The 22261-nt window shown below is 48.9% G+C and overlaps 1 protein-coding gene and 1 non-coding gene across 3 annotated transcripts in view; both read left to right on the top strand.

Moving 5' to 3' along the window:
• Positions 1 to 18447, top strand: part of LOC144155494 (peptide methionine sulfoxide reductase-like) — a 78578-nt gene extending 60131 nt beyond the window's left edge. For both annotated transcript variants that reach the window (XM_077686980.1, XM_077686979.1), the window contains exons 3-4: positions 14101 to 14355; positions 18126 to 18447. In XM_077686980.1, coding sequence (XP_077543106.1) covers positions 14101 to 14355; positions 18126 to 18351 — 481 coding nt within the window. In that variant the 3' untranslated portion in view covers positions 18352 to 18447. The remainder of the gene's footprint in view (positions 1 to 14100; positions 14356 to 18125) is intronic.
• Positions 18448 to 18541: 94 nt separating this feature from the next.
• On the top strand, positions 18542 to 18614 carry Trnat-cgu (transfer RNA threonine (anticodon CGU)). Its single transcript has one exon. It is a non-coding gene; the product is annotated as a tRNA-Thr (tRNA).
• The last annotated feature ends 3647 nt before the right edge of the window (positions 18615 to 22261 follow it).

Below are 22261 nucleotides of genomic sequence, written 5' to 3'. Positions count from 1 at the left end.
CACAAGCATGTTTAAACCATGCAGATGCTGCGTGCCTTAAGCAGCGGATATACATATTGTGTAGTGCTCCGTCGTTGCGGCTAAGGGTGTATTCTGTACAATTCCGCGTGTATTATAACTCTATAAAGCTTGTTAAGGGCGAAGCCCCTTAGGGGCTCGGGCTGTCGGTGTCTCATGTCGTCGTCATCGTAACCATTGTCTAATGTAGTCACGGTACTAAAACACCGGAACACTCGTTTACGCCTCGCGCTGGAACGCTTCGTAACGTGTACTAAAAAAAAAACACCGGGACACTCGTTTATGTCTCGCGCTAGAGAGCTTCGTGCTTCAAAGACAAGAGACTTTTACAGCAAAGCTGTATACCTCTACCCCCCAACGGTTTCATCTCCGTTGGCAAAAATGGCAAGGCGCTGAGAATACACTTGTACACTGCATGTTTCGCCCCTCCCCAGGTTTCACGTTAGTGGAGATGGCCCGGGATTTTTTGCGTGACAACACCACGGAATGTTGCAAGTGTGCTATCGGAGATGATTTTGCCCATTTTACCGACATGGTTGGCGATGTTCACATATCAACTGTCGTTGACAGCAAGCTTTCAGTATTCTAGGATGACCTGAACTGACTGCCTGGAAACACAGCGTATAGCGCGCAGCCGATTAAGAACATCGAATACTACTGCCCCGAGTTCACAAGGGAAACAACGCCAGTGAATGCCGCCACGGTAACTAGCTATTAGGCTGATGTGTCTACTGCAGTCATTATGCGGCCATTCACGAAGGACAATAACTTTCTAGGTAAGAATTCTCTTACAGCGCTGGCTGTTACTATAAAAATTTCGGTTGTTCCGTGCCCGTGCCACTATCACGAGGCTTGCTAAAGGGTGCTCCACGGTACGCAAACTTGCGCTGCGGAGAAGCCAGAAAAACAAAGCTGTGCGGTGCGCGAAACTATTGTCATGTGACAATTTGTGAAAATTGATGCTCGAGTGTGCAAAAACTGCAAGGCAACGCCTAATCAGAATAATATCATTACATTAAAGCAATCGACTGTGAATTTTTTTTGTGCATATTGATTTGTGGTTCGGATTCCCTGTTCTTCTAGCAAACGCTTTGAAGGTGTTCTTATATGCGACGCGTAGTTTTGCGGCTGCAGCGTTATTGCTTGGGGAGAAGCAAGCGAACGAGCTTTTCGTGGTGTCATCTCTGTGCTGCCCCCACGGTATTCTCGTCGAATTGTTTGCGTTAAACTTTTTGTCACTGCTATAACAGCGATGTATTTTTCAGCTATCATTTTTGCATAGGAGATTTCGACCAGAACAGCACTCAGTTATCCAGCCTTTTTAATATTTAGTTTGGCAGAAGAACCTGCGAGGCTGTTCGGTGCAACCAAAATAAAGCAACCTCTAGAGACAACATTTAGAATTACCTGTATCGCTGCTTGCTACGCTTTCATGCCTTTAATAATTACAGTTGATAGGAGCGATGCAGATTTGCTATACGTATACAGTGAACAGCAACGTTGTTTTTTGCGTATAATATGCAAGTCAATGACAGTGATTCCGATGCTGCAGTCAATCGTCGCGTTATAATTGTTCGTTTCAACAGCCCAACCTGACATTAACTGGAAATGAGACCCCATAGTTTGATCTGATTGCCCGCATTGCGTAATGTCTTGCAAGCAACAGAGCGTGCCACAGCTATCGGCGTGGTTTATGTATACTGAACAGATGAGTTTTTTTTATGTGGGTCTGTTTCGTACCACAAGGAATGAAAGTTGCTTGTCGGTAGGTATATCAAAATAGATGATGAGAGAATCAGAAATCAATGAGCACAAAAACCAAAAAGCTTTTGCCATTATTTGAATATAAAGCACTACTTTGGGAGTGTTTCGAACAGCACAAGCCGTTCTACATGGTTTGCCGCCATACTAGAACTTGTAGGACAATATTCATTAGTTACGCACGCACGTTGTGGCGAGGTTTGCAAGCAGCATATGCCGATGTGTCAGGTGAGTAGCGGTGCAATGCGGTACATTATGTCCTACACTTTTGCACCGAAGTATTTCATCTGTGCACTTGAGATGCGTTTATTCCATATAACATCAAGAAAAAAAAAAACTGTTTGGCCCATTTTACTATGTGCTTTCCCGTTCCGTTTAACCTTCTAAGAACGCAAGGCAATATTGCGTCAGGGGATTCCTCGAAGGTGAATATTTCAGAGGTAACTGCATTGGTGCTCACATTATTTATTACAAATTAAAAATTCGCCACATAGCATTTACTGAGACTAATTTACTCACGCTATTTTCTTGTTCTCTTGCCGTTACCAGGTCGCACCAGCGGGGTTTCTTGGGCCGTGTATTGTGTCGAATGTGGCAGTGCACTGTGTGCGTGAGTTAATACAGAGTTATGGCAGAGCGTAGAACTGGTCCCGGTACGGTACCCGGTAGGCGACCGGCGCTACTGCGCGTGCGCCGAGGCGGAAAAAACTGGTTGTGCGCATGCGCAGGTGTACCGGGTACCGTACCGGGACCGGCTCTCCGCTCTGCCATAACTCTATAAAAACATCACGTATCCAGTCGCACATATCCAGACTCTTGGTTTTGTCCAGGCGACAATTAACCCGGCAGGCAGGGTGGATCACGTGGACGCTGAAAATATTAAGCGATCTTTTGATACCGCTACACATTTCTGCAAATGAAAGATAATATCACCAATTTGGAGAAATGGGATCTACACTGCTCACTGAAAACTTGAGTAAATAAGTTGCGAAGCATGTATTCCTCGATATTTTTCGAAAGAGACAACAAAAAATTGAGTCCCAAAATCGGCTTATAAGCTTGTTTGCTAGTTTATATCATGTAAGTATTGCGTTTTCATTGAAGCCACTATTACCGGCAATTGGGTCTTATTGGAAGAGCTCCTCAGATATTTGGTGTTACACTGCTGCTGTTCGTATCCTGCTGAGATTACACATCATGCGCAAGAAGTGGGTTGCCTTAATCTGCGCCTTTGCTGTTTAACCAACGCTTTAAAAAGACTTCTTCCGTGTTCAATGGGGAGCGCTGCAGCCCTTTGGGCATGGCGAGAGAACATTTTCGTGTTCGATTTTTCTGTATTACGCTTGTTATTGCAGAAAGCCGAACAGCTTTATGAGCATGGGAGGGTCGTTTGAAGCGTGTGGAAAACGCACGTCAAACTAGGTGTCCTACATAATGCGCAACGGTCACGTCTACTGGGCCTGAAAACAAAAGCGTGGATCGTGTAAACAGTAAGCCTGATATTTAGATGGGAGTAGAAATGGAACCTTTAGTAAGCGTGTAAAAAAAATAAAATTATCTCACACTTTCTCAGAGTGTGCTCTTAGCCCCACTGAGATGCCTGCCGAAAGTGCCTGCTTGGGCATGCAGTGGGGCATCACCGAGAAAATGCGAGTGTTTCGACCATCCATGTGCCATGTGCGCGCATCTCGGAATTCGGGTACAGCAAGCCTGCCTTCAGCTGAGAGCGAGGCCGGGAATTTGGAACTATATATGGTGCGGTGGTCACTCGAAGAGATCGAGTCTTCAAGGCGGAAGCTAAGGAAGCAACGAGTAGTCATCCTCTGGCAGCAAAATTAAAAAAAGAAGAAACGGGCCATCTCCACTAACGTGAAACCTGGGGAGTGGCGAAGCATGTAGTGTATGAGGGTATTCAAAGGTTGTAAGTCTCTCTCTTGCCACACGGCGCGCGCTGATTGGGCGCCGGAGAAGCGCCGGCGGGAGGAGCAATCGCGCGCTTGCTGAGGCGGTGGCGCCTTCCCTTGCGTTGAACCGGATTTAAAGGCCAACTGCACTCAAATTTTCGACAACGTAAAAATAATGTCACCTAACAGTACACGTAAAAAGAGTGCGACATGCAAAATACTACATTTCAAACATGAACGCGAGTGACGCAAACGGCTCACAATCGAAACTGAATAGAAAAGGCGTCCATTACCGGCGGCCGGACGTGACGTACGTGATGGAACCACTGATGCATGGAGTGAGTGGATGGAACGCTTTCCTCCATGATGGAACGGAAGCGGCCGTGCTAGAACCGGCGTGGTCTCAGAGCCGCCTTCAAATGCGCGGGATATCGTCGCGTTTCGCACTGTTATTTCCACAGAAGAACTCCCACTACCGTTTGCCCAGGATAATGGAGTAAGGCGCAATTTCGACATCGCGTTGCTATCAGTGGAAATGAAGTAGACCGTACGACAGTTTTTTTTTTCATAAGAGTGATCCTCGGCAATCCGAGTAATAAAGCGGGCCCTGATTTACAAAGCTAGTTGCTCGTACGATATCGAAAAGCAGCTTTGGTTAGCTGGCGCCTCGGCTGTCACGTCGCTCTCTCTGAAAAGAATAACGCTGTGTCTAAAGGTACGTCGGACGTACCCGCAGCATTTCTTAAGATGCGTCGGACGTATCCGCAAAATTTCTTGAAGATACGTCGGACGTACCCGCAAGATTTCTTAAAGATACGTCGGACGTACCCGCAAGATTTTTTAAAGATACTTCGGACGCATCCGCGAAACTTTTGTAAGTACGTCGGTGTATTTGGTTTCACTCGGCCCAAACATGCAGCGTACGTTCAGCGTTTTCTCGCGTCGACGTCGCGTCGCCAGAAATGCATGGTGACGCGAGCTGAAACTCGAGCGACGCCGATGTTTACGCTCGCCAGATATCGGCGTCGACGCAGCGCGAGAGAGCATCGGAAAGCCAGCGGCAGCGTCCGTCTTCGCGTGGTTTGGGGTCGTTCCTTTCAGCAGAAAACAATCAATTTCTTTTTAACTTACGGTAATCGGGTGCCTTGAGACAAATTGCAAGCTATTTCTGTTCTCAAGCGCTCATCCATTTGTGGCTTGTTCGGCTTTCATCGGGGAGATCGGGGATCTGCGATAGCTTTGTGTGAGGTAAATGAGGGAGCTCTGGTTACATCGCATCTAGTATTAGCATAATGTGGCTTGTCAGCAAGATCGATGCGTGACGTGCAAGCGTTATCAACGCCAGAATTCTGGCGCATTCCATTCCATTCGTAGCTCCCGTGGCTTGCGCAGGGGAGACCGGGGATGTGCGATAGCTTTTTTTTTACCCAAATAAGGGAGCTGTGGTTACATCGCTTGTAGCACTAGCATTATTGTCCTCGGCTCCAAGATCGGTGCGCAAGAAGCAAGCGTTACCACTGCTCAAATCTCTCAAATAGGACCAAAATAAAGCTCACCCGACACTATTCTTGGGCAGCCTCAGTTGGTACACCGAATTCTTCAAGCTTCGTCTCGGACGGTCGGTCAGGCAGGGCTGCCCCGTGTCCCCTATTCTATTCGCACTGTACATAGAACCTCTCTGCAGGATGGCAATAGCGTCCAAGTCGATCCGAGGCTTCGTCCTTGGAGACGAAGAACTAAAAGTCTTGGCCTATGCGGACGATGTCGCCTTTGTGTGCACATCAAGAGAGCAGGCGGGGGAGGTTGTTGCACTGGCCGAAGAATCCTGTAGATTCTCCGGGGCTCAGCTCAACCTTTTGAAGTCGGAGGGAGCATGGCTAGGCGAATGGCTCACCAAACCCCAACAACTCTACGGAGTTCGATGGAGGGTGGCCATCACCCGCTACCTTGGGGTAAACCTAGATACCGGCGCAGCCATCGCCCCCCGGTGGCAGACAAAACTGGCAGCTGCCGGAAGGAACTTGGAGCCCTGGAGAGCGCGACATATTGCTCTCTTTTCTAGGGCACATGTTTGCAACACAGTGGCATATCCGGCCATCTTGTACGTGGCCCGCGTCTCGACTATCGATGCAGGCTCGGTGTCCAAGCTACACCGGTTGTTTGCGGTTTTCGTCTGGAGATCCACGTATGAACCCATGCGCCGCACTAACATCTTCTTGAGTGCCGAAGCCGGGGGTCTTGGGCTCGTTAACATGGAACTCAAACTGATTGTACAGAGATTTGTGTACTTCCGAGATCGTAGTGATGGCTTCCTCCAGGCGGTTCTCCAAAGTGTAGGCGCCCTACACCTGGCCCCTTGGCTCGTAACAACAGCCGACCTTGCACATGGCACCCGTGCAACAGGCTTTTACAGGGAAGTGGCGGGGGCACTGGCCCTCTTGCAGGAACTCTTCTCCTGGGAGTATTTGTGCGCAGTGAAGCCGAGGAGGCTCTACTGGGATTTGGTAGAACAGACCCTCCCACCCCCCTTGTACCGCTCCCCACCTTTAGGCCGCCTAAAAAGTGACGTCTTACGGCGTGTGCGGAAACTCCCCGTTCCAACAAGCTCGAAAGACTTCTTTTTCCGTTTGCACGCAGGGATACTCACAACTAAGGCAAGGCAGGAAGAGCGGGGTTTCTTCCTCCCTGGAGGGGCCAACTGTCCGCTGTGCGGAAGGCGGGAGACGGGCGAGCATGTATTCTTAGATTGCAATACGGCATCGTATTTCTGGGACGAGCTGCAGTGCTCCTTTGGCACACAATGGCAGCTCACGTGGACCAACCTAAAGTTCTTGGATGCAGACACGGAACTCCCACACCTTCGAGATTGCATCCACGTCATGGGACTCCACTCGCTTTGGAGGGCAAGGGTGGATGCTGTTGAATGCGCTGAACACCCTCGGCCGGCGTGGAGGCATTTTGTTCAGAAGGCGCAGTGGGCAGTGGCCGCCCTTGACCGGCCTGACTCGGACACCGAGCTGCGTGATGCACTGGCGCAGGGTTCGCGTGTCCTTTCAGAATTTAAGGTAAAGGAGCGGAGGAGATGGGACTCAATTTAATGGCTAGAATCGGGTAACACTCCTGCTCACCTCTGCTTGCCCAGAACCCCTTTCCCCTCCCTCCGCTCCCATCCCATTCCCTTCAAGCGGTGCACAAAAGGCACCGTCATCCATTCAACAACGTTCGTGCCCAAACTCTGCGGCTGTGCCAGCATTACGATGCCACTAGCTTACACTTGCCGGCAGAACATGCTTACGCCATGCTAGCGTAAAGGCCTTCAGCGCCTATTTTTCTGCATGCGTAGAGCTGCTATTGTGTACGACGAATACCCTGCAATCATCTGATGTGATCCTGTATATATCTCTGTAAATAAAGTTTTTGTTGATAAAAAAAAAATTCTTCAAGCTTCGTCGTCTCCTCGCGTGGTCGGGCGGTTGAGAGCCGGGCTTCTCTTTTGAAAGTCCGTGGTTCGAATCCTAGCAAAGACGGTTTTTATATATATATTTTTTTCTGCCAGGGTTTGATCAGTTTTTCTTTACAGGGTACAGACAGGGTGCCAGAGTACCTTGCCTTTCAACCAACAAATGACGTTCGACGGTAACCTCAGTGGCAGCGATGGTAGCGCTGAAATTTGTTTTGCTTACAATTTGAATTCATGAACGTGCAGTCGGTACGCAACATGAAGGTTAAATCAAGTAGCAACTAAAGCAGTTGTGCGAGGTGTGTCTTCGTTTGTCATTCTATCTTATTTTGTTCTGATTTGACCGTGATGGCTCGAGATACATTTCGCAGCATTTCAATATTTGCCCGCCAACATACTTAGCAATAAATAAAAACGCCAAGTGATTTCTTTTTTTTTTTTTTTGCTAAAGCTGAAGTCTTGATAATTGCAGTTCAAGAAGCGACAATAACTGTTCATAAACGACTTCAACAGGATGGCATACGTGTCCAGCAACGCCCGCCCATGAAACTCTATGCGCCCGCCGACGCAGCGACTGGCGCGCGACTACGCCGGTCTCCTGCGGGCCCGCGCGTTGACGCCGAACGACGCCGACGCTAGCGCGACGCGTGATTTCGCGTCCATGTGGTTAGGGCTTTAAACAGAAACATATGAGGGGGAAAAAAAGAAAGATACTCGCGTCGCACACGATTTTGTTTCCCTCTTGCGAGAACCCGCAGTGGTCCGCATTCGATCTCTGACCTCAGCGAAGGCTCTAACCACCCCTTCAAATAAGGTCCAACTAGAGAACAGGAGGAAAAAAAATACATTCTTCGTCAGGTTAGGCATCGTTAGATTCTTGGCTTATATACAGCAAACGCGTGATGGTTTTGCCGTCGATGGTTCGAGATAACCACGCTAGTTTCGAGCAACGCCGCTTTCGAGCCACTCTGGGCCCTGTATACGTCCGACGTATCTTTAAGAAATCTTTCGGGTACGTCCGACGTATCTTTAAGAAATTTTGCGGGTACGTCCGACGTACCTTTAGACACCAGCGAAAGACGCTACCACACGCGGGTGGAGATTACTCACTATTTTTACTATACATTACGTGCAAACAGATTCGTGAATATCAGCCTAGTATTTTCCGCCTTGCTGCACATCGAGAATCGAATTATAAAAGGGATCTAAAACGATAAGCCATCTTCCACAGCTAAATGATGCACTAAAACACGAAAAAGATTACCTATACTACCGCTGTTTTCTGCTCTCACCAGAGACCTGTGCTATTGAAAACATTTTACTTTCAAGTAAACTAAATGTAGCGCTCTACAAAATACATAGCTACTTCATTTGAGAATTGAAAAAATCAAATTTATTGTTTATGAGAGGAGCAGTTTTGTTAGCTTTCGCACTTCACGAAGGCGACGGCCGATATTTGTGTGGAAGTATTTGTTACCATGAGCAAGGCTGATTTTGGTCCCCTTAGCGAGTGAGGCAAAAGCCGCACAAATGTTTATACCCGCGTGTACAACAACTCCAGTTAGGTCGTCAAACTTTTAAAAAGGTCTGGATGGAGGTGGCGTTGGGCTAGCCCAATATGGCAAATATTGGGCGCGAGAGTGCAAGGGGTCAAGAATTTATAAAAGATCCTTTTTTTCTGTGATAGATGTAACAGGAATGGCAATTTAAGGCAAGTGTGCGTTTGCGCTATTTTTTTTAGTAGAAATGTTATTTTCAAGTAAAAAGAATTTTGCCAACTCCAGAACGTTCGCAAGCGCGTGAATAGTTTGTAGGCTTCTAATCTCTTTTATTGCATTAAAAAAAAAAGGTGGATATTGCTACCTATACAATTAGTTTGAAACATGTGATGGCGACGGTGGTACAGCGCGGTGGTGTAGCAGGAAAACCCCGGGCGAACGCGTCTCTGCGCCCGGCGGAGCGCCGTGCAAGTCGCCGGAGAAGCGCGAGTACCACGGGACAGGTTCCCCAACCTCCGTCACAGGCCGCTCGCAACTTGTTTTGGCTACCCTCCGCCAGGTGCAAACGTCGTCTGCACGAGGCTACTTTGAACGACAGTACCTTGTGGGCTGTGTGCTTACGAAGCTTAGGATTTCGCCATGGTGATTTTAAGAGCATAGACTACTTATTTGGATCAAATTTGGACAATGAAAAATTTGAGTGTGTTGGCCTTTCAGCAATTATATGAGACAGACTGGCCGTGAGTTGTCTTTGTGTCACACGCCGCAGCATGCTAAGAAGTATGCTTTACAGGAGAAAACCTGGCGTTTGAAATCAATCTCGAGACGGAATTTCACAAATTTCTGTTATTAATGCAATTAAATCCTGAATATTCCTGTATTCTAAATTAGTTGAAATCATGTTAGTTTATTTTTAACCGGTTTTATTCATTACACACTTGTCTTTTGACTATCGTTTGACAACTTGATTTATCGCGGCGACATGAGACGACTACAGGAGACGCCGGCAGCCGGAGCCCCTAACTTTGCCCCTAAAAGGGCGGCCGTGAGATGACGCACGGAAGGTGAAGTGCGGGGGATGGGGGACTTTTTTCGGGTAGGTTCAACTAATAAACACGCATTTTCCAATTTCACTTGTTCACTGTATCGCAATTTCGTGTCACTGTGTATTGGCACACGGAGTCTAGTGGAATGCAGTCTATCCGGAACGTGCCCATACTAATACATTTCAACAATCATTTTTCATACGCACATCCCGAGACTGGAATGACCTACCTGCTGCAGTTGCTACAATCATTGACCCATCTCGTTTCAAGCACGCCATTGAAGAAGTGCCGCCATAATTAGTGTACCCATTCTGTTGCTGTCGGTACGTTGTTGTAACCCTCCTTTCTAGTACTGCATCATACCCACCCCTTATATAGAAGTGCCGCTATAATTACTGTACATCGTCTGTTGCCGTTACAATGTTGTTACCTTTTTTTCAAGTGCCGTGTCATGCCCACCCCTCATGTAATGTCCCAATGGGACCTTTGAGGAATCAATAAATCAAATACTATATCCGTGCGAAGCGCCCAAGAACACGCGTACTAACTGCATCGTCGTATAGATTGGCGATACAGGCTACCTAGAAGTGCCCCTAAAACGGCATTGTTACGACAAGAGAAGTGAAACGTGACCCCAAACGCCCTCGCCGAACACGCACATATATGTTACCAATCACGAGATAGAATGGAGAAAAGCGCGCATCAACGGCACTGAGAAAAACCTTACAGCGAGCCTCTAAACATGGTCCTATATTAAAAGGTGCACGCGATAAAAACCTCGCCTCTCATGATGAGGTTGAGGTTCATTTGAGGCTGAGGCTTAAGCATCATGAGGCTGCCCACCTTTTGAGGCCCAATACGAGCGCGCGCTGCTGCGACTCGCCCATTACCGTCGGACCATGTTTCATGCATGAGTTAGTGAGGAAATAAACTTTATTTCCACAATATTCACGCGCTCATGGGCACCCGCCCGGTGGGGCCTCCTCTACGTGTAGTTCGGGAAGCCCTGATGACAAGTCGGACTGGCCAACTGGATTGCCCACTGCTCGTATGTTGTGTGAGGACTGGGGGATAAAAGATGGGGTTTGCTGACACTCCCATACCATGCGGTACATGGTGCCAGGTTGGGGACAAATTACAGGTAGCGTAGTGTAAAGGATGGTGTTACGATTTTGCGCGCCGCCACCCTGGGCACGCATGCTGCAAGTTTTGTGTAGTGAGGGGAAGTTCTCCTGTGCTGCAGAAAAGCCCGCCTTTCTCGAACATGTGGCGGCAAGCGCCCATCGCGCGAGCCCCGCTGGCGGCGACTTACGCCGTGGCAGCTGGAAAATACAACTGTTCTAGCGAAGACATGTAGAGACTTGAATCGCCCCTTTCCCAGACTCAGCGTGCGCTGGGTTTCACGAAACCGGCAAAGAGTGTTCGTCTGTGTCTGTAGTCTCTTCGTGTCCCGTGCAAAGCATTGTGAAAGCTGTTTGACCGTTGGCGCTTCGGGTTCCCTTCAAGCGCGTTTCATTCGGTCGACAGCATCGGGTCCTGCTGTTGCTCTGTTCGAGTCATGCTGCTGTTCGCGTATCGTCGCTGCTCTCGCCATGCAGCAAAACAGTTAAGTTTTGCCTTCAGCTCTTTGTTGTCGACACCAAGGCAGCTGCTTCTGCTCGCCGCTCACCACGCTACCACTACATGACGGAGGCCATGGAGCCTGGTTCGGGGACGCCTCCGCCAATGTAACAGTGGGGTGCATGGCTTGGAGGAGAGTGTCGTGGGGATAGGAGTTCGTCTGGAGACAGCGAAAGGCGGTAACCTCGTCTCTGGATAGATGAGGGTGTGGAGGCGTGACCTGTGGTCGTTCGTGGCGGTATTGAGCGTAGGTGACCGTCTATGACGTAAGAGTAGAGGGCTTGAGCGTGCGAAGGGACTGCAAAAAAGGCCCAGTGGATGAATTCGAGTAGCGGCGTGTGCCGCCTCGTTTCCCTTGAAGCACTCGTGTCTGAAGGTCCAGATTATGTGTATTTCCGGCCTTATATGTATTATGTGTATATGTATTTCTGGCCTTGCAGGGTGTTGCGGCAGGCTGATTGACAACCTGTAATTACATTCAGGTATTCGTCCTCAGTGGTGGCGGTCAGAGCAATAGAAAGTAGGGACAGTAGCAACCGTAAGTTATGCGCTGTTGGCGTCGAAGAAAAGAGAAAGTAAATAATACAGCAGGAATCATACGTGCACTCGCCTCAGTACAAAAAAAAATGGCGCAGCTTCCACTACTGGTGTAAGGCTGGCGGCCCCTCTCCCTTCGCCGGAGACCCGGCTGTTGCACCTCACATGGATTTCCGAACTTGCCGCTGAAAGTTCTCCATGACTGCAGGCCCGGATCGTTTTGTCCGGAGGCTTGCAAATTTCTCACAAAGTGGACCGCGCTAGCACACGCTAGAACCGGCGGCAACCGGCTTCGCAAACTCGGCGTGAACTGGCGTAGAGAAGAGCACGCAAGAGATCACGCCACGAACGCTGGGAAGAGTGGTTTCGTAGGTGGAGTTCGACAATGCCGGGAGCTCGTCACGAGGCGCATGCTCACGTGCCCTCGGTATTTTTTTCTTTTCTTAACTCACCCGCGCGAAGCCAACGAGGTGACGACGATCCCTCCGCAGCTAGAAGCTGCCACGAGGTGCTTCCAGACATACAACTTCAGGCCGTCCAGCAGGTCTCGGCAGTCCTGGAACGACAGCGACCGAACAAAACCGCGGACAAGAGACGCCCCCCCCCCCCCTCTCACCTCCCCCCCCTCCTTTGTTAAGGGGCGGTGGTCCTCTCGAGTCCCCGGGAGTAGCGAGGACGCTCGACCTCTGGGAGCAGGAAGTCGAGATGTGGTCGAGATTAACGTACAGGCCGCGTTGGAGTAGCATTTTCCGTCCCTGCGTGGAGGAAGTGTTTACTTCTGCAGGCAACTCAATAAAGTTGTTTCTCTCTCTCTCTCTCTCTCTCTCTCTCTCTCTCTCTCTCTCTCTCTCTCTCTCTCTCTCTCTCTCTCTCTCTCTCTCTCTCTCTCTCTATGCGAGCCCCCCACGTGACGCAAGCCCACGCGCAAGCCTGGACGACGCCGGGCGCTCCTCCCGAGATGCACGCTCACGTGCGCTCGGTATTTTCTTCGCTCGGTATTTTTTTTGCGAGCCCCTCACGTGGCGCAAGCCCCGATGATGCCGGGCGCTCCTCACGAGGCGCACGCTCACGTGCGCTCGGTATTTTCTTGGTATTTTTTTCTGTTCATGGACGGCGCAACCAAGCGCTTAAACAGCTCTGCTGTTAAAACGACGTGACGGAGCTCTGCTCATCAGCGGCGCAACGGCCCATGCGCACTGCGATTCTTAACGGGGACGCTGAGGTCAGTTCTGTACACTGCCTAACTACGTCACCAGAATAGAGTCCAGTATGCTAAGGTCATGCTCTTATATAATTCGGTCAATGTACGCGCATTTTTTAAACCGATAGAAATGCTTTTGAACATGCCGTTTCCCCCGCACCACCTGCCCGTCGGTGTGCTGACGTCGGCCATAAGTTTATGACGACACACTCCCAAGCCCGACGGCTAAATTTAGCGAACTCCTTGCATGTTTAACCTGCACAAACTGCGGGTGAGCAGAAAATAGTTGACAGAACACATTTCCGACGACCGCCGGTATATTAATTAGCATAATTCCGATTGTGTGACATATTTGCGTTAAACTCATTTCACTTCAGTCTCTCCCTCCCCCCTCCCTCAAACCCCCCCTCCTCAGTTTGAAGGCCCGATTGCGGCTTCTGTGCGCTCTAAGCGAAAAAACGGCTAGGCAGGCCGGCAGAACAACTGGATGCAGGAAAGCTGAGAATGCCGATCTCATTGAAAGTCGACATTAACAGTGAAGATGGTGAAAATCGAAATCTTGAAGGCTGATGTAGCTCGAAAGCACATTGGAAGCCAATGTGTGAAGTGCGGCGGCCGAGAACGACGCATGTCACTTTCTCTTCTGCCATCGACTACAGACAACGTAATTAAGGCGCTAGACCACCGCTAAATAGCGGAGTAATAAGTTAAACGGGCAATGCACAATGCAGCCATAAAAAAGAGTTGGACAAGTTTACTTCAGGGTTCATTTCTCCTGTAGCACTTCGTTTCAGTTCAGCTTTTTTTAACACGGAAATTTTAAGACATAGTCAATAAGCGTGGCCTCGAAATGCCCGAGTCAATTATTGAGCTTTGTAGTATGTCACCCGCACACCGTTACTGCGACAGTCTAGAGGCTGCGCCATCGTATACTCGTAGCACCCACTCTAGGAGGAATAAGTTCATAAGGTTGGCTGCGTAGGCATGCGGCGACATCGGTACACGCTGATTTGCAGACAAAGTGAACGCGCCTCTCTTGGGTATACTTTTTCAGTGGGGACTACACCGAGGTGACGCGCGTCGAGTACGACCCCAGTGAGACCAACTTCAACGAGCTGCTCAAGCTGTTCTGGGCCCACCACGACCCCACCCGGTCGCGAGCCACCAAGGAGTACATGTCGGCCATCTTCTTCCACGACGGCGATCAGGAGAAGGTGGCCAAGAGGTCGCTGGAGGAGAACCGAAAGAACTTCAAGGCGCCTATTGTCACCCAGATCCTGACACTGGAGAACTTCTACTTGGCAGACGAGTGAGCACGGCTATGGTCTTGCAAGCGGCGCTCGAAACTCAGCACAGGGCTTTCCGGCTTAGCACAGGGAGGAAGGGACTAAGTATAGAACGGCCTTTCTCGGGACCGCATATGGAGAAAGGTGCTGTTCTCTGAAAATAGAAAATACGAGTGCACCTACGCACCTAACACTCTTAACAAATGTGCTAGTAAAAAAGTAGCAACGGGTTGCGTTTACTAACTCCTTACGAACTTTACTACCCCCAGAACGATATAGGTCCTGCCACTAAGTATGGAACCTAAATGACATCGTTACTACAGGTTTCCCCGCTCAATTTAATCCAATCACCATACAATTTAATGCAGGCGCCAGCAAATTTAATCCATGCGCCATATAATTTTATCCAGACGCCATTCAGGTGCCATGGAATTTAATCCTAGTGCCAGCCAATTTATTCATTTCGCCAACAAATTAATCCAGCTACCAGAAGAATGTCAGGAGTGTTTTGTGCGAAATCAGGCACAGCTTTGCGGACTTTTTGGCGTGGTGGGGTGAAAACGAGATGTTTCTTGAGCCATTATGTGACAAATACCTTATGCGAACAGCTTAATATTTATGAATACGCGCAGACCGTTGGTGCCGCTTGCTGTGATCTGATCGTCAGCGAGAGAACCGTCGATAACACACGTTAGAAGCATCGTCTGCTCATCGTGTAACAATGCCTTCAGCATCGAAGAGCTCTGGCCTTCAGAAACTTTTTTGATAAAGACACATTACTTAAATGACCTTTGCATTCTCATTTTCAATTAATGAATGCTTTTCTACAGCTTTAAGCATTATTTCCAAATTATAATATCGTCTGTGAGATCGTCAGAGATATCGCCTGCTCGTGACAGAAGTGTCGTCTGCTCGCGTAACAATACGCTGGCAAATCTGCTGGCGTAACAGTGCGCGAGCAGACGATACTTGTAATGATCTCGCAGACGATCAGCACACGGCACCAAAGAATCAAACGAGACCGCTCTCCTAATCTGCGGGTGCTAGTAAGCTGCGCTGCGCTGTCCATTAAGCGTTGTCCTGCTGCGCTGTTCATTAAGCTGCGCGCATATGATATTTTGCCCATAATGGATTAGAAAACACCACGCCAACAAAGTCCGCAAAGCTGAGCCTTATTTCGCACAAAACACTCTTGAACATTCTTTTGATAGCCGGATTAATTTGGTTGGGGAAGGGATTAAATTGGTTGGCACTCTGATTAAATTCGCTGGCACCTGGATTAAATTAAATGGCGTCTGAATTAAATTAGATGACGCTTGGATTAAATTCGCTGGTGCCTTGGTTAAATTGTATGGCGATTGGATTAAATTGAGCGGGAAAACCTGTAGTCTACACCGTGCACTTAGTAACTGCTGCTTGTTTGATACTAACATTCACCGATCGTAAAAAAATTTCAAGAATTATTGAACATAATAACTACGGCACCTTTCCCAATTCAAATCACGATTGCAACGTTTTTGCAAATCCACATGCTGACTTGTATATGCTTACATTAAAATGCATAATTCTAAACTTTGCAGCTAAAATATTTTATTTTTGTGACAAACACGCTGACTTTAACAGAGGACTCTCCGCTTCTGGCTATAAAAGCAAGGAGAGGAGATGTATTTATAATGTAACTGTTTGTACTCGCTATCCTCGTGCGCCCCGTTGGTTTTCTTGCTCAATTTATTTGTTGTCTAATTAAGTGCGATATGTGCATGTTGAATTTGTCTGTGTCGTGCTACGCGCTAGGCCGATCCACATTGCCACTCGTAGCTTTTTAATATAGGTTATACATGGCGAGTTAGTAAAAGCACTGAGTACCAAGTGGATACCGTGACAAGAAACTGGTTAGTGTTCTGTTAGTAAGTGCCACGACCTGTTTCTTAAGAGCGTATGATGATGTAGAGCTAAAGAATTTGTATCCAATTGCCGAACATGTACTTTAGTTATCAGCATCAACGCGTCTTTTTCTTCTGTCCGTTACGAATAACCTCTTGTTAGGCATATATCTAGGCCTAGCGTTGCGTAGTAACGCCGAGCCTACGGCGTGCCATGCAACGTCAAACTCATTGCACGTGAAGTTGCGGGTACCGCGCGCGTTGACCACGTTAACGCTCAAAACGCAACGTTCGACCTAACGTCAGAACGGCACATACCCACATTCGCACCGCTCGCACGCCATGTGTTGGGGCAGCACCGTGCGGTCGCATGTTTCCTTTGATGCCGCGTGATGGCGCTACTAACGTTAGGCCAGAACATACCCACGTTCACATCCAGGACACTTGGCCGAAACGTACTTGGCTGGTCGCCTGATTTCTACTTCTGATTGATTGTAGGGTTTTTACGCGCCGACGCAACGCAGGCGATGAGGCGCGCCGTAGTGGAGGGCTCCGGATTAATTTTGACCACCTGGGGATCTTTAACGTGCGCCGAAATCTCGTACACACGGGCGTTTTTGCTTTTCGCCTCCATCAGAAAAGCGGCCGCCGCGGCCGGGAATCGAACCCGCGACCTGATTTCTACTTCTATAATTAGCATGCACAAATTATTTTGTAGGGCATGCCTGTAACACACGCTTCTAAGACGAAGGTCACAAGCAGGGACGTAGCCAGAGGGGGGTTTGGGGGTTCGAACCCCCTCCGAATTTTTTTTCAGGCAGTGCACAAGCGAGGCTTAGTTTTTGTTTCAGCAAAGCTCCTCACCTGCGAAAACCAACAACCCCCTCCTAAAGAAAATTCTGGCTACGGCCCTGGCCACAACGCATTCACTGGGTCCGATTTTGGTTTTCTGGAGCCATGGAGCCGCCGTTGAGGATGCCTGATCGTCTCGCGAATTCCGGAGGCCTTGAGCTCAATTTCCATCCAGACCCCAATTGCCTAATTCTCAACTCAGTCGCTTAAGTTCTATAGGTGACCGGTAACAAGCGCAAAGGCTCATGGGTACATTGTCTGCTCCTGTCACTTCCGGTTGGAGAGATTTCCTGTCCGCCCGTACGCCCGCGGCTTTCACGCGCGTATGCGCGTGTTGCCTATCTGTTTCCACCGGAAAAAAAAAAAAACGCTCATGCACCGCGCACTCAACGGATAACAACGATTAATCCTACTAGGGGCTTCTTTGAAAACTAACCACTCTGTGACAAATAGACAACACGCACACACGCGCGTGAAAGCCACCGGCGTACGGGAGGCCAAGAGAGATCTCGAACCGGAAGTTGCAGGAGCAGACGACGTACCCATGAGCCTTTGCGCTTTTTACCGGTCACCTAAGCCACCATAGGTCACCTATTCTCTCTGCGCCGTCGGCCATTTTGTCAGCGTCAGCCGTCCATTGCTTAAGCCAGGTTTTCGAGCTACCCGGTGACTAACGCTTTCGCATTATAAATAAATGGGCAGCTTGTCTACGGCGGGATAATGGCACGCAGTGTAGTGCTACTTCCCACCCAGAAGCTTGAAGCCCAACACTCGGGTGAGCCTGTGAGGGCACAGGAGGCCACCGTGACAAAAGCAACAGTAATGAGCGACTCGGAAGGATCTCCAAATAGCCACTAAGACCTGCGATATCATTAAACTAAGCGGCGGTGTTCGCTAGAATTATCGAAATAAATCGCTCAGGTTGCTCGCAGCTCCCGAGCGTGCAAATCACACAAAGAAATACTCGCGTTTTGTTGTAGTTTTTTGTTCGGAAGGCAAATCACATGGCTGTTGTCAAATGAGCCATGGTTGCCAGCGGCTGTGTTTCCGCTGCGCAGGTCCCACCAGAAGTACCGTCTGCAGCGGCAAGCGGCGCTCTACAGGAGCCTGGTCGAGTCGGGCATGAAGGACGTGACCCGCAGCCACGTGGCCACGCGGCTCAACGGCTACGTGGGGGGCTTCGGAACGGTGGCCGCCTTTGACGCCGAGAGCCATCGGCTGGGCCTGTCGGCCGACCAGATCAACGCCGTGCGCGCGCTAATCCGCAAGGGCACCGGTCGATGAGCGTGCAGCCGATCGAATGGGCGCTCCATGCCGGGGCTCGCCCGTCGGCAAATCACTGACCCTCCACGTAGTCCATTAAAATTGATCTTACGATGCTGTGGAGACCTCAGTGTAGATCGAAACGCGAAAGCACGCACAAGTATAGCGAGAGGGCCAAAGTTTCTGCCGAGAAAGTGGAGGGGAAACATCCCCGCCGGTAGCGTAGTGGTCATCGCACCAGACGCGTATTCTGGAGGTCGTGGGTTCGGATCCCACCCGGCGGTCATTTTTTCTCCACTTTCTTTCTGTCTTTCAAAATTCTTCATCTGTTTCAATGACCTACAGCATTCTTCCCTTTGCTTTCCGAGGCCTTCTTGACTGCCAACCCTTATGTTCTGTCTTAATTCAACGAGCCTTCATTTCCCATATCTATATATATATATATATATATATATATATATATATATATATATATATATATATATATATATATATATATATATATATATATATATATAACAGAAATAAGGGTTGGCAGCCAAGAAAACCGGGGATTAAAAGAAGGTCCCCTTCACCCCGAGAAGTCAGAGTGGCGCTGTCTAGCACCCCAAGCACAGGAAAAAATTACATTGACATAGATATCCCAGAAAGCGGGGGGGGGGAATCGCCCCGCCGGTAACGTAGTGGTTATCGCCCCAGGCCGGTATTCTGGAGGTCGTGGGTTCGGATCCCACCTGGCGGGCATTTTTTCTCCGCTTTCTTTCTTTCTTTCCAAATTCTTTATCTGTTTCAATGACCTACCACAACCTCCCCTTTGCTTTCCGAGGTTTTCTTGGCTGCCAACCCTTATTTCTGCGTTATTACTACGAGCCCCTGATTTCCTATTCTGATTCGCTATATATATATATATATATATATATATATATATATGTATATATATATATATATATATATATATATATATATATATATATATATATATATATATATATATATATATATATATATATATATTTATTTATTATGTGTGTGTGAGTGAGTGAGTGAGCAGTGCGGGAAGCTCGGTCGGTCCCCAGCCACCCCGGGAAAATTACAGCTTTCCGCCTATGCCTGAAGGTTTGTAGACCACAGCTTGAGAACGTGGGGCAGGGGTTCCCAACCAATGAGCAAGTAAATAGGTGTCAGAGCTACATAAAAATTCACTGAGAGGCCACTGTTACATTGTCGAACCGGGCTCCGTCGCCTGCGTCATGTAGTGTACAAGCGGCGAGCAGAAGCAGCAGCCTTGGTGTTGCCGACAAAACGCCGAAAGCAAAGCTTCACTGGATTACTGCATCGCAAGAGATGAACAGCGACGGTACAGTAACAGCACCCTCCCGGGCGAGCGTATACTATGACTCGAACAGAGCAACAACGGGATCCGATGCTGCCAATCGAATGAATAATGCGCTCGGAAGGATCGCGTATTTATAACACGAAGAGCTAGCTAACGGTAAAACAGCTTTCCTAGTGTTTGCACACGCACCGGGAACAGTACAGGCACACACGAACACTCTTTCCCGAGTTCGTGAAAGGGGGGGGGGGGGGAGAGAAGATCTCGGCGAGCGGAATCCGCTCACAGATGCACGTCTCTACATGTCTCCGCTAGAACAGTTTGTTTTGTATTTTGCAATTGCGGCGGCATGAGTCACCGTCAGCGAGGCTCTCGTGCGGCGGACACACTCCGGCCTGTCGTAGTATATTTGAGGAAGGCGGGCTTCTCCGCAAAGCACAAGATAACTTCCCCGCACTACACAAACTTGCATCACGCGCGCATAGGGTAGTGGCAGGCTGAATCGTAACACCCCAACACAAAGCCGTTTTTCTGGTACGTAAGGTGTGGGAAGTTTCCGGAAATGTATAGAATCATACACACCAGCGCTCGCGAGATAGTAGTCACGTCGCCACACAGAAATACCGGTGGCCAAGAGCGTCGCGAAGTCGCCAGTTCGGCGAAAAATCAGCAAAGCAGGCAACCGTCATTAGGGTAGGGCATATCCGCTCAAGCGCAAAACTGAAAGCCGTTTCATTGAATGCGAGTGGTAGCGCTTCAGCGGTGTTGCAGCACTATCTATGAAAGTGGCCAATAAACAAGGTAACCAAATCATGGTCTCCGAGATCACCCCGGAGGTCATGACTAAACGGCCGTCTGTGGGATGGTAGCAGCCCTGGTCAGCTGACTATATATCTTTAGTTTTAAGGCCCTGCTCTGGATACGTTAACGTCGACGTTACGAAAACTTGATTTAGCGGGAGATTCGAAATTTTGGCTTAAAATGCTTAATTTCTCAGTGAATAAAGCACTGTTCGCTGCCGAACAAGCGCTGGGGGTACTATAAAACACTAAAGCTTTCGAATAAAACAAACTTGTATTTCATCTTCATGTCCCCTTGGCTAGTTGATTCTGACTTGAATGTATTCTCTAGCGAAATAAAGAACATGATGAAGATGCACATAGAACGCTCGCTAGTCCCGTCAGCTAGCCAGGTGGTTACCGCCCTTCATGGGAGATGTCTACGACGTGCGTCTATTCTGCTGACACCCTTTCGGCTCATAACTGCGCACGTAAAAAACTAGTGGTCCGATTGACCACGCGTATTCGCAAGGGGCAATAATACGTCGAATATTTCTCGTTGAGGCTCGTATTCCTCGACGCAGTCGCCACTGCTTACGGTTATGCAGAATCAACTACACCAAACACAAGAACACTTAAGAAAACCGCCACAACAGCGTTCGTTTCAACCCACCTATTCCAAGATGAAAGCGCCGCTTTACGTCGATTTGAACGTGTGTGACAGATCCGCCATATTTTTTTTCGGATGAGGAGGAACAAACGTTAATTTTACATATTTAGAGCAGATGGGCGGCCGCCTTAGTCCAGGTAGCCGCGTGCTGTCGCTGCTCGGGTGGCCCGCTGGATCAGGCTTTGCTGGTCCTGCAGGTCCGAGCTGGTCAGCGCGCATTCCCACTGCTCGAGAGTAGGTGTGGGGAGTGGCGAGGGGTGGTGTGGGCAGAAGAATCATTAGTTTTATTCGAAACTATATTTAAACATTAAAGTGCGACAGTGTTGTGACATAAAATTTTAAGTCTGTAAAAAGACTGCTGTATGCTTCCTCTGTATGCAAAAACACTGAACACGAAGCGCTGGGTACAGCAAACGTTTAATATATTTTTAAATTCACTTTTAAAAGTACTTAAATGCTCGTTTTGGACATCTGGACCCATCGCTAGCGCCACTAACCATGATGTCAATGTATTGCCAGCATAACAAAGTTTCAGTGACGTCATACCACGTTAGCGACCCGAGCGACGCCGACGTGAACCCCAGTTACCCCAGTTATTTGTTTGGTCGGATCAGCAAGCGAGTGCGAACGATGCGCGAGCCCCATCTGCTGCGCTACGAAGTATCATGTTTGTCTACTGTTGTGTTATGGATTTTGTCCAAGCAAATTCGGGGACCCTGTAAGCTTTCACAAGAGGCAGCTGGCCACGACTTAAGTACTAGAGCGGTTCCAGGCACTATACTTTCATTGCTTTTTATTACACTGAACGCAAAAACGCGCCGCGCACACGATAGGCGCACTGAGGGAGCCGTACGGTCGCTGCGCTCAGGCGCAGGTCGGCGCAGGCCGGCGCAGGTAGCTCGACCGATAGCTTCTTACCGCCGCACTAAATGAGACTCAAGTCCAAACAAAGCTGAACATACGAGAAATAAGGTAACGATCTGATGGTCAATTGCATTAAAAATCGTCATCTGAACCGCTTACGAGAGCGGCAGTCGGATACCCGCCGCAGTGTTAAGCGTAACATCTGTAGGCGGACCTGTAGGCAGACCGGCAGGCTGCTCCCACCACCGTGTGTTTGCGAGAGCTAAAGCCCCTTCATCGGCTTTT

The sequence above is a fragment of the Haemaphysalis longicornis genome, unplaced genomic scaffold, assembly GCF_048455015.1.
Source record: "Haemaphysalis longicornis isolate Haplotype H1 unplaced genomic scaffold, Haemaphysalis longicornis Haplotype H1 scaffold_1, whole genome shotgun sequence".
NCBI classification, from domain to species: domain Eukaryota; kingdom Metazoa; phylum Arthropoda; class Arachnida; order Ixodida; family Ixodidae; genus Haemaphysalis; species Haemaphysalis longicornis.
The sequence above is the reverse complement of the archived record's forward strand: the minus strand, read 5'-3'. Positions and strand labels throughout refer to the sequence as shown.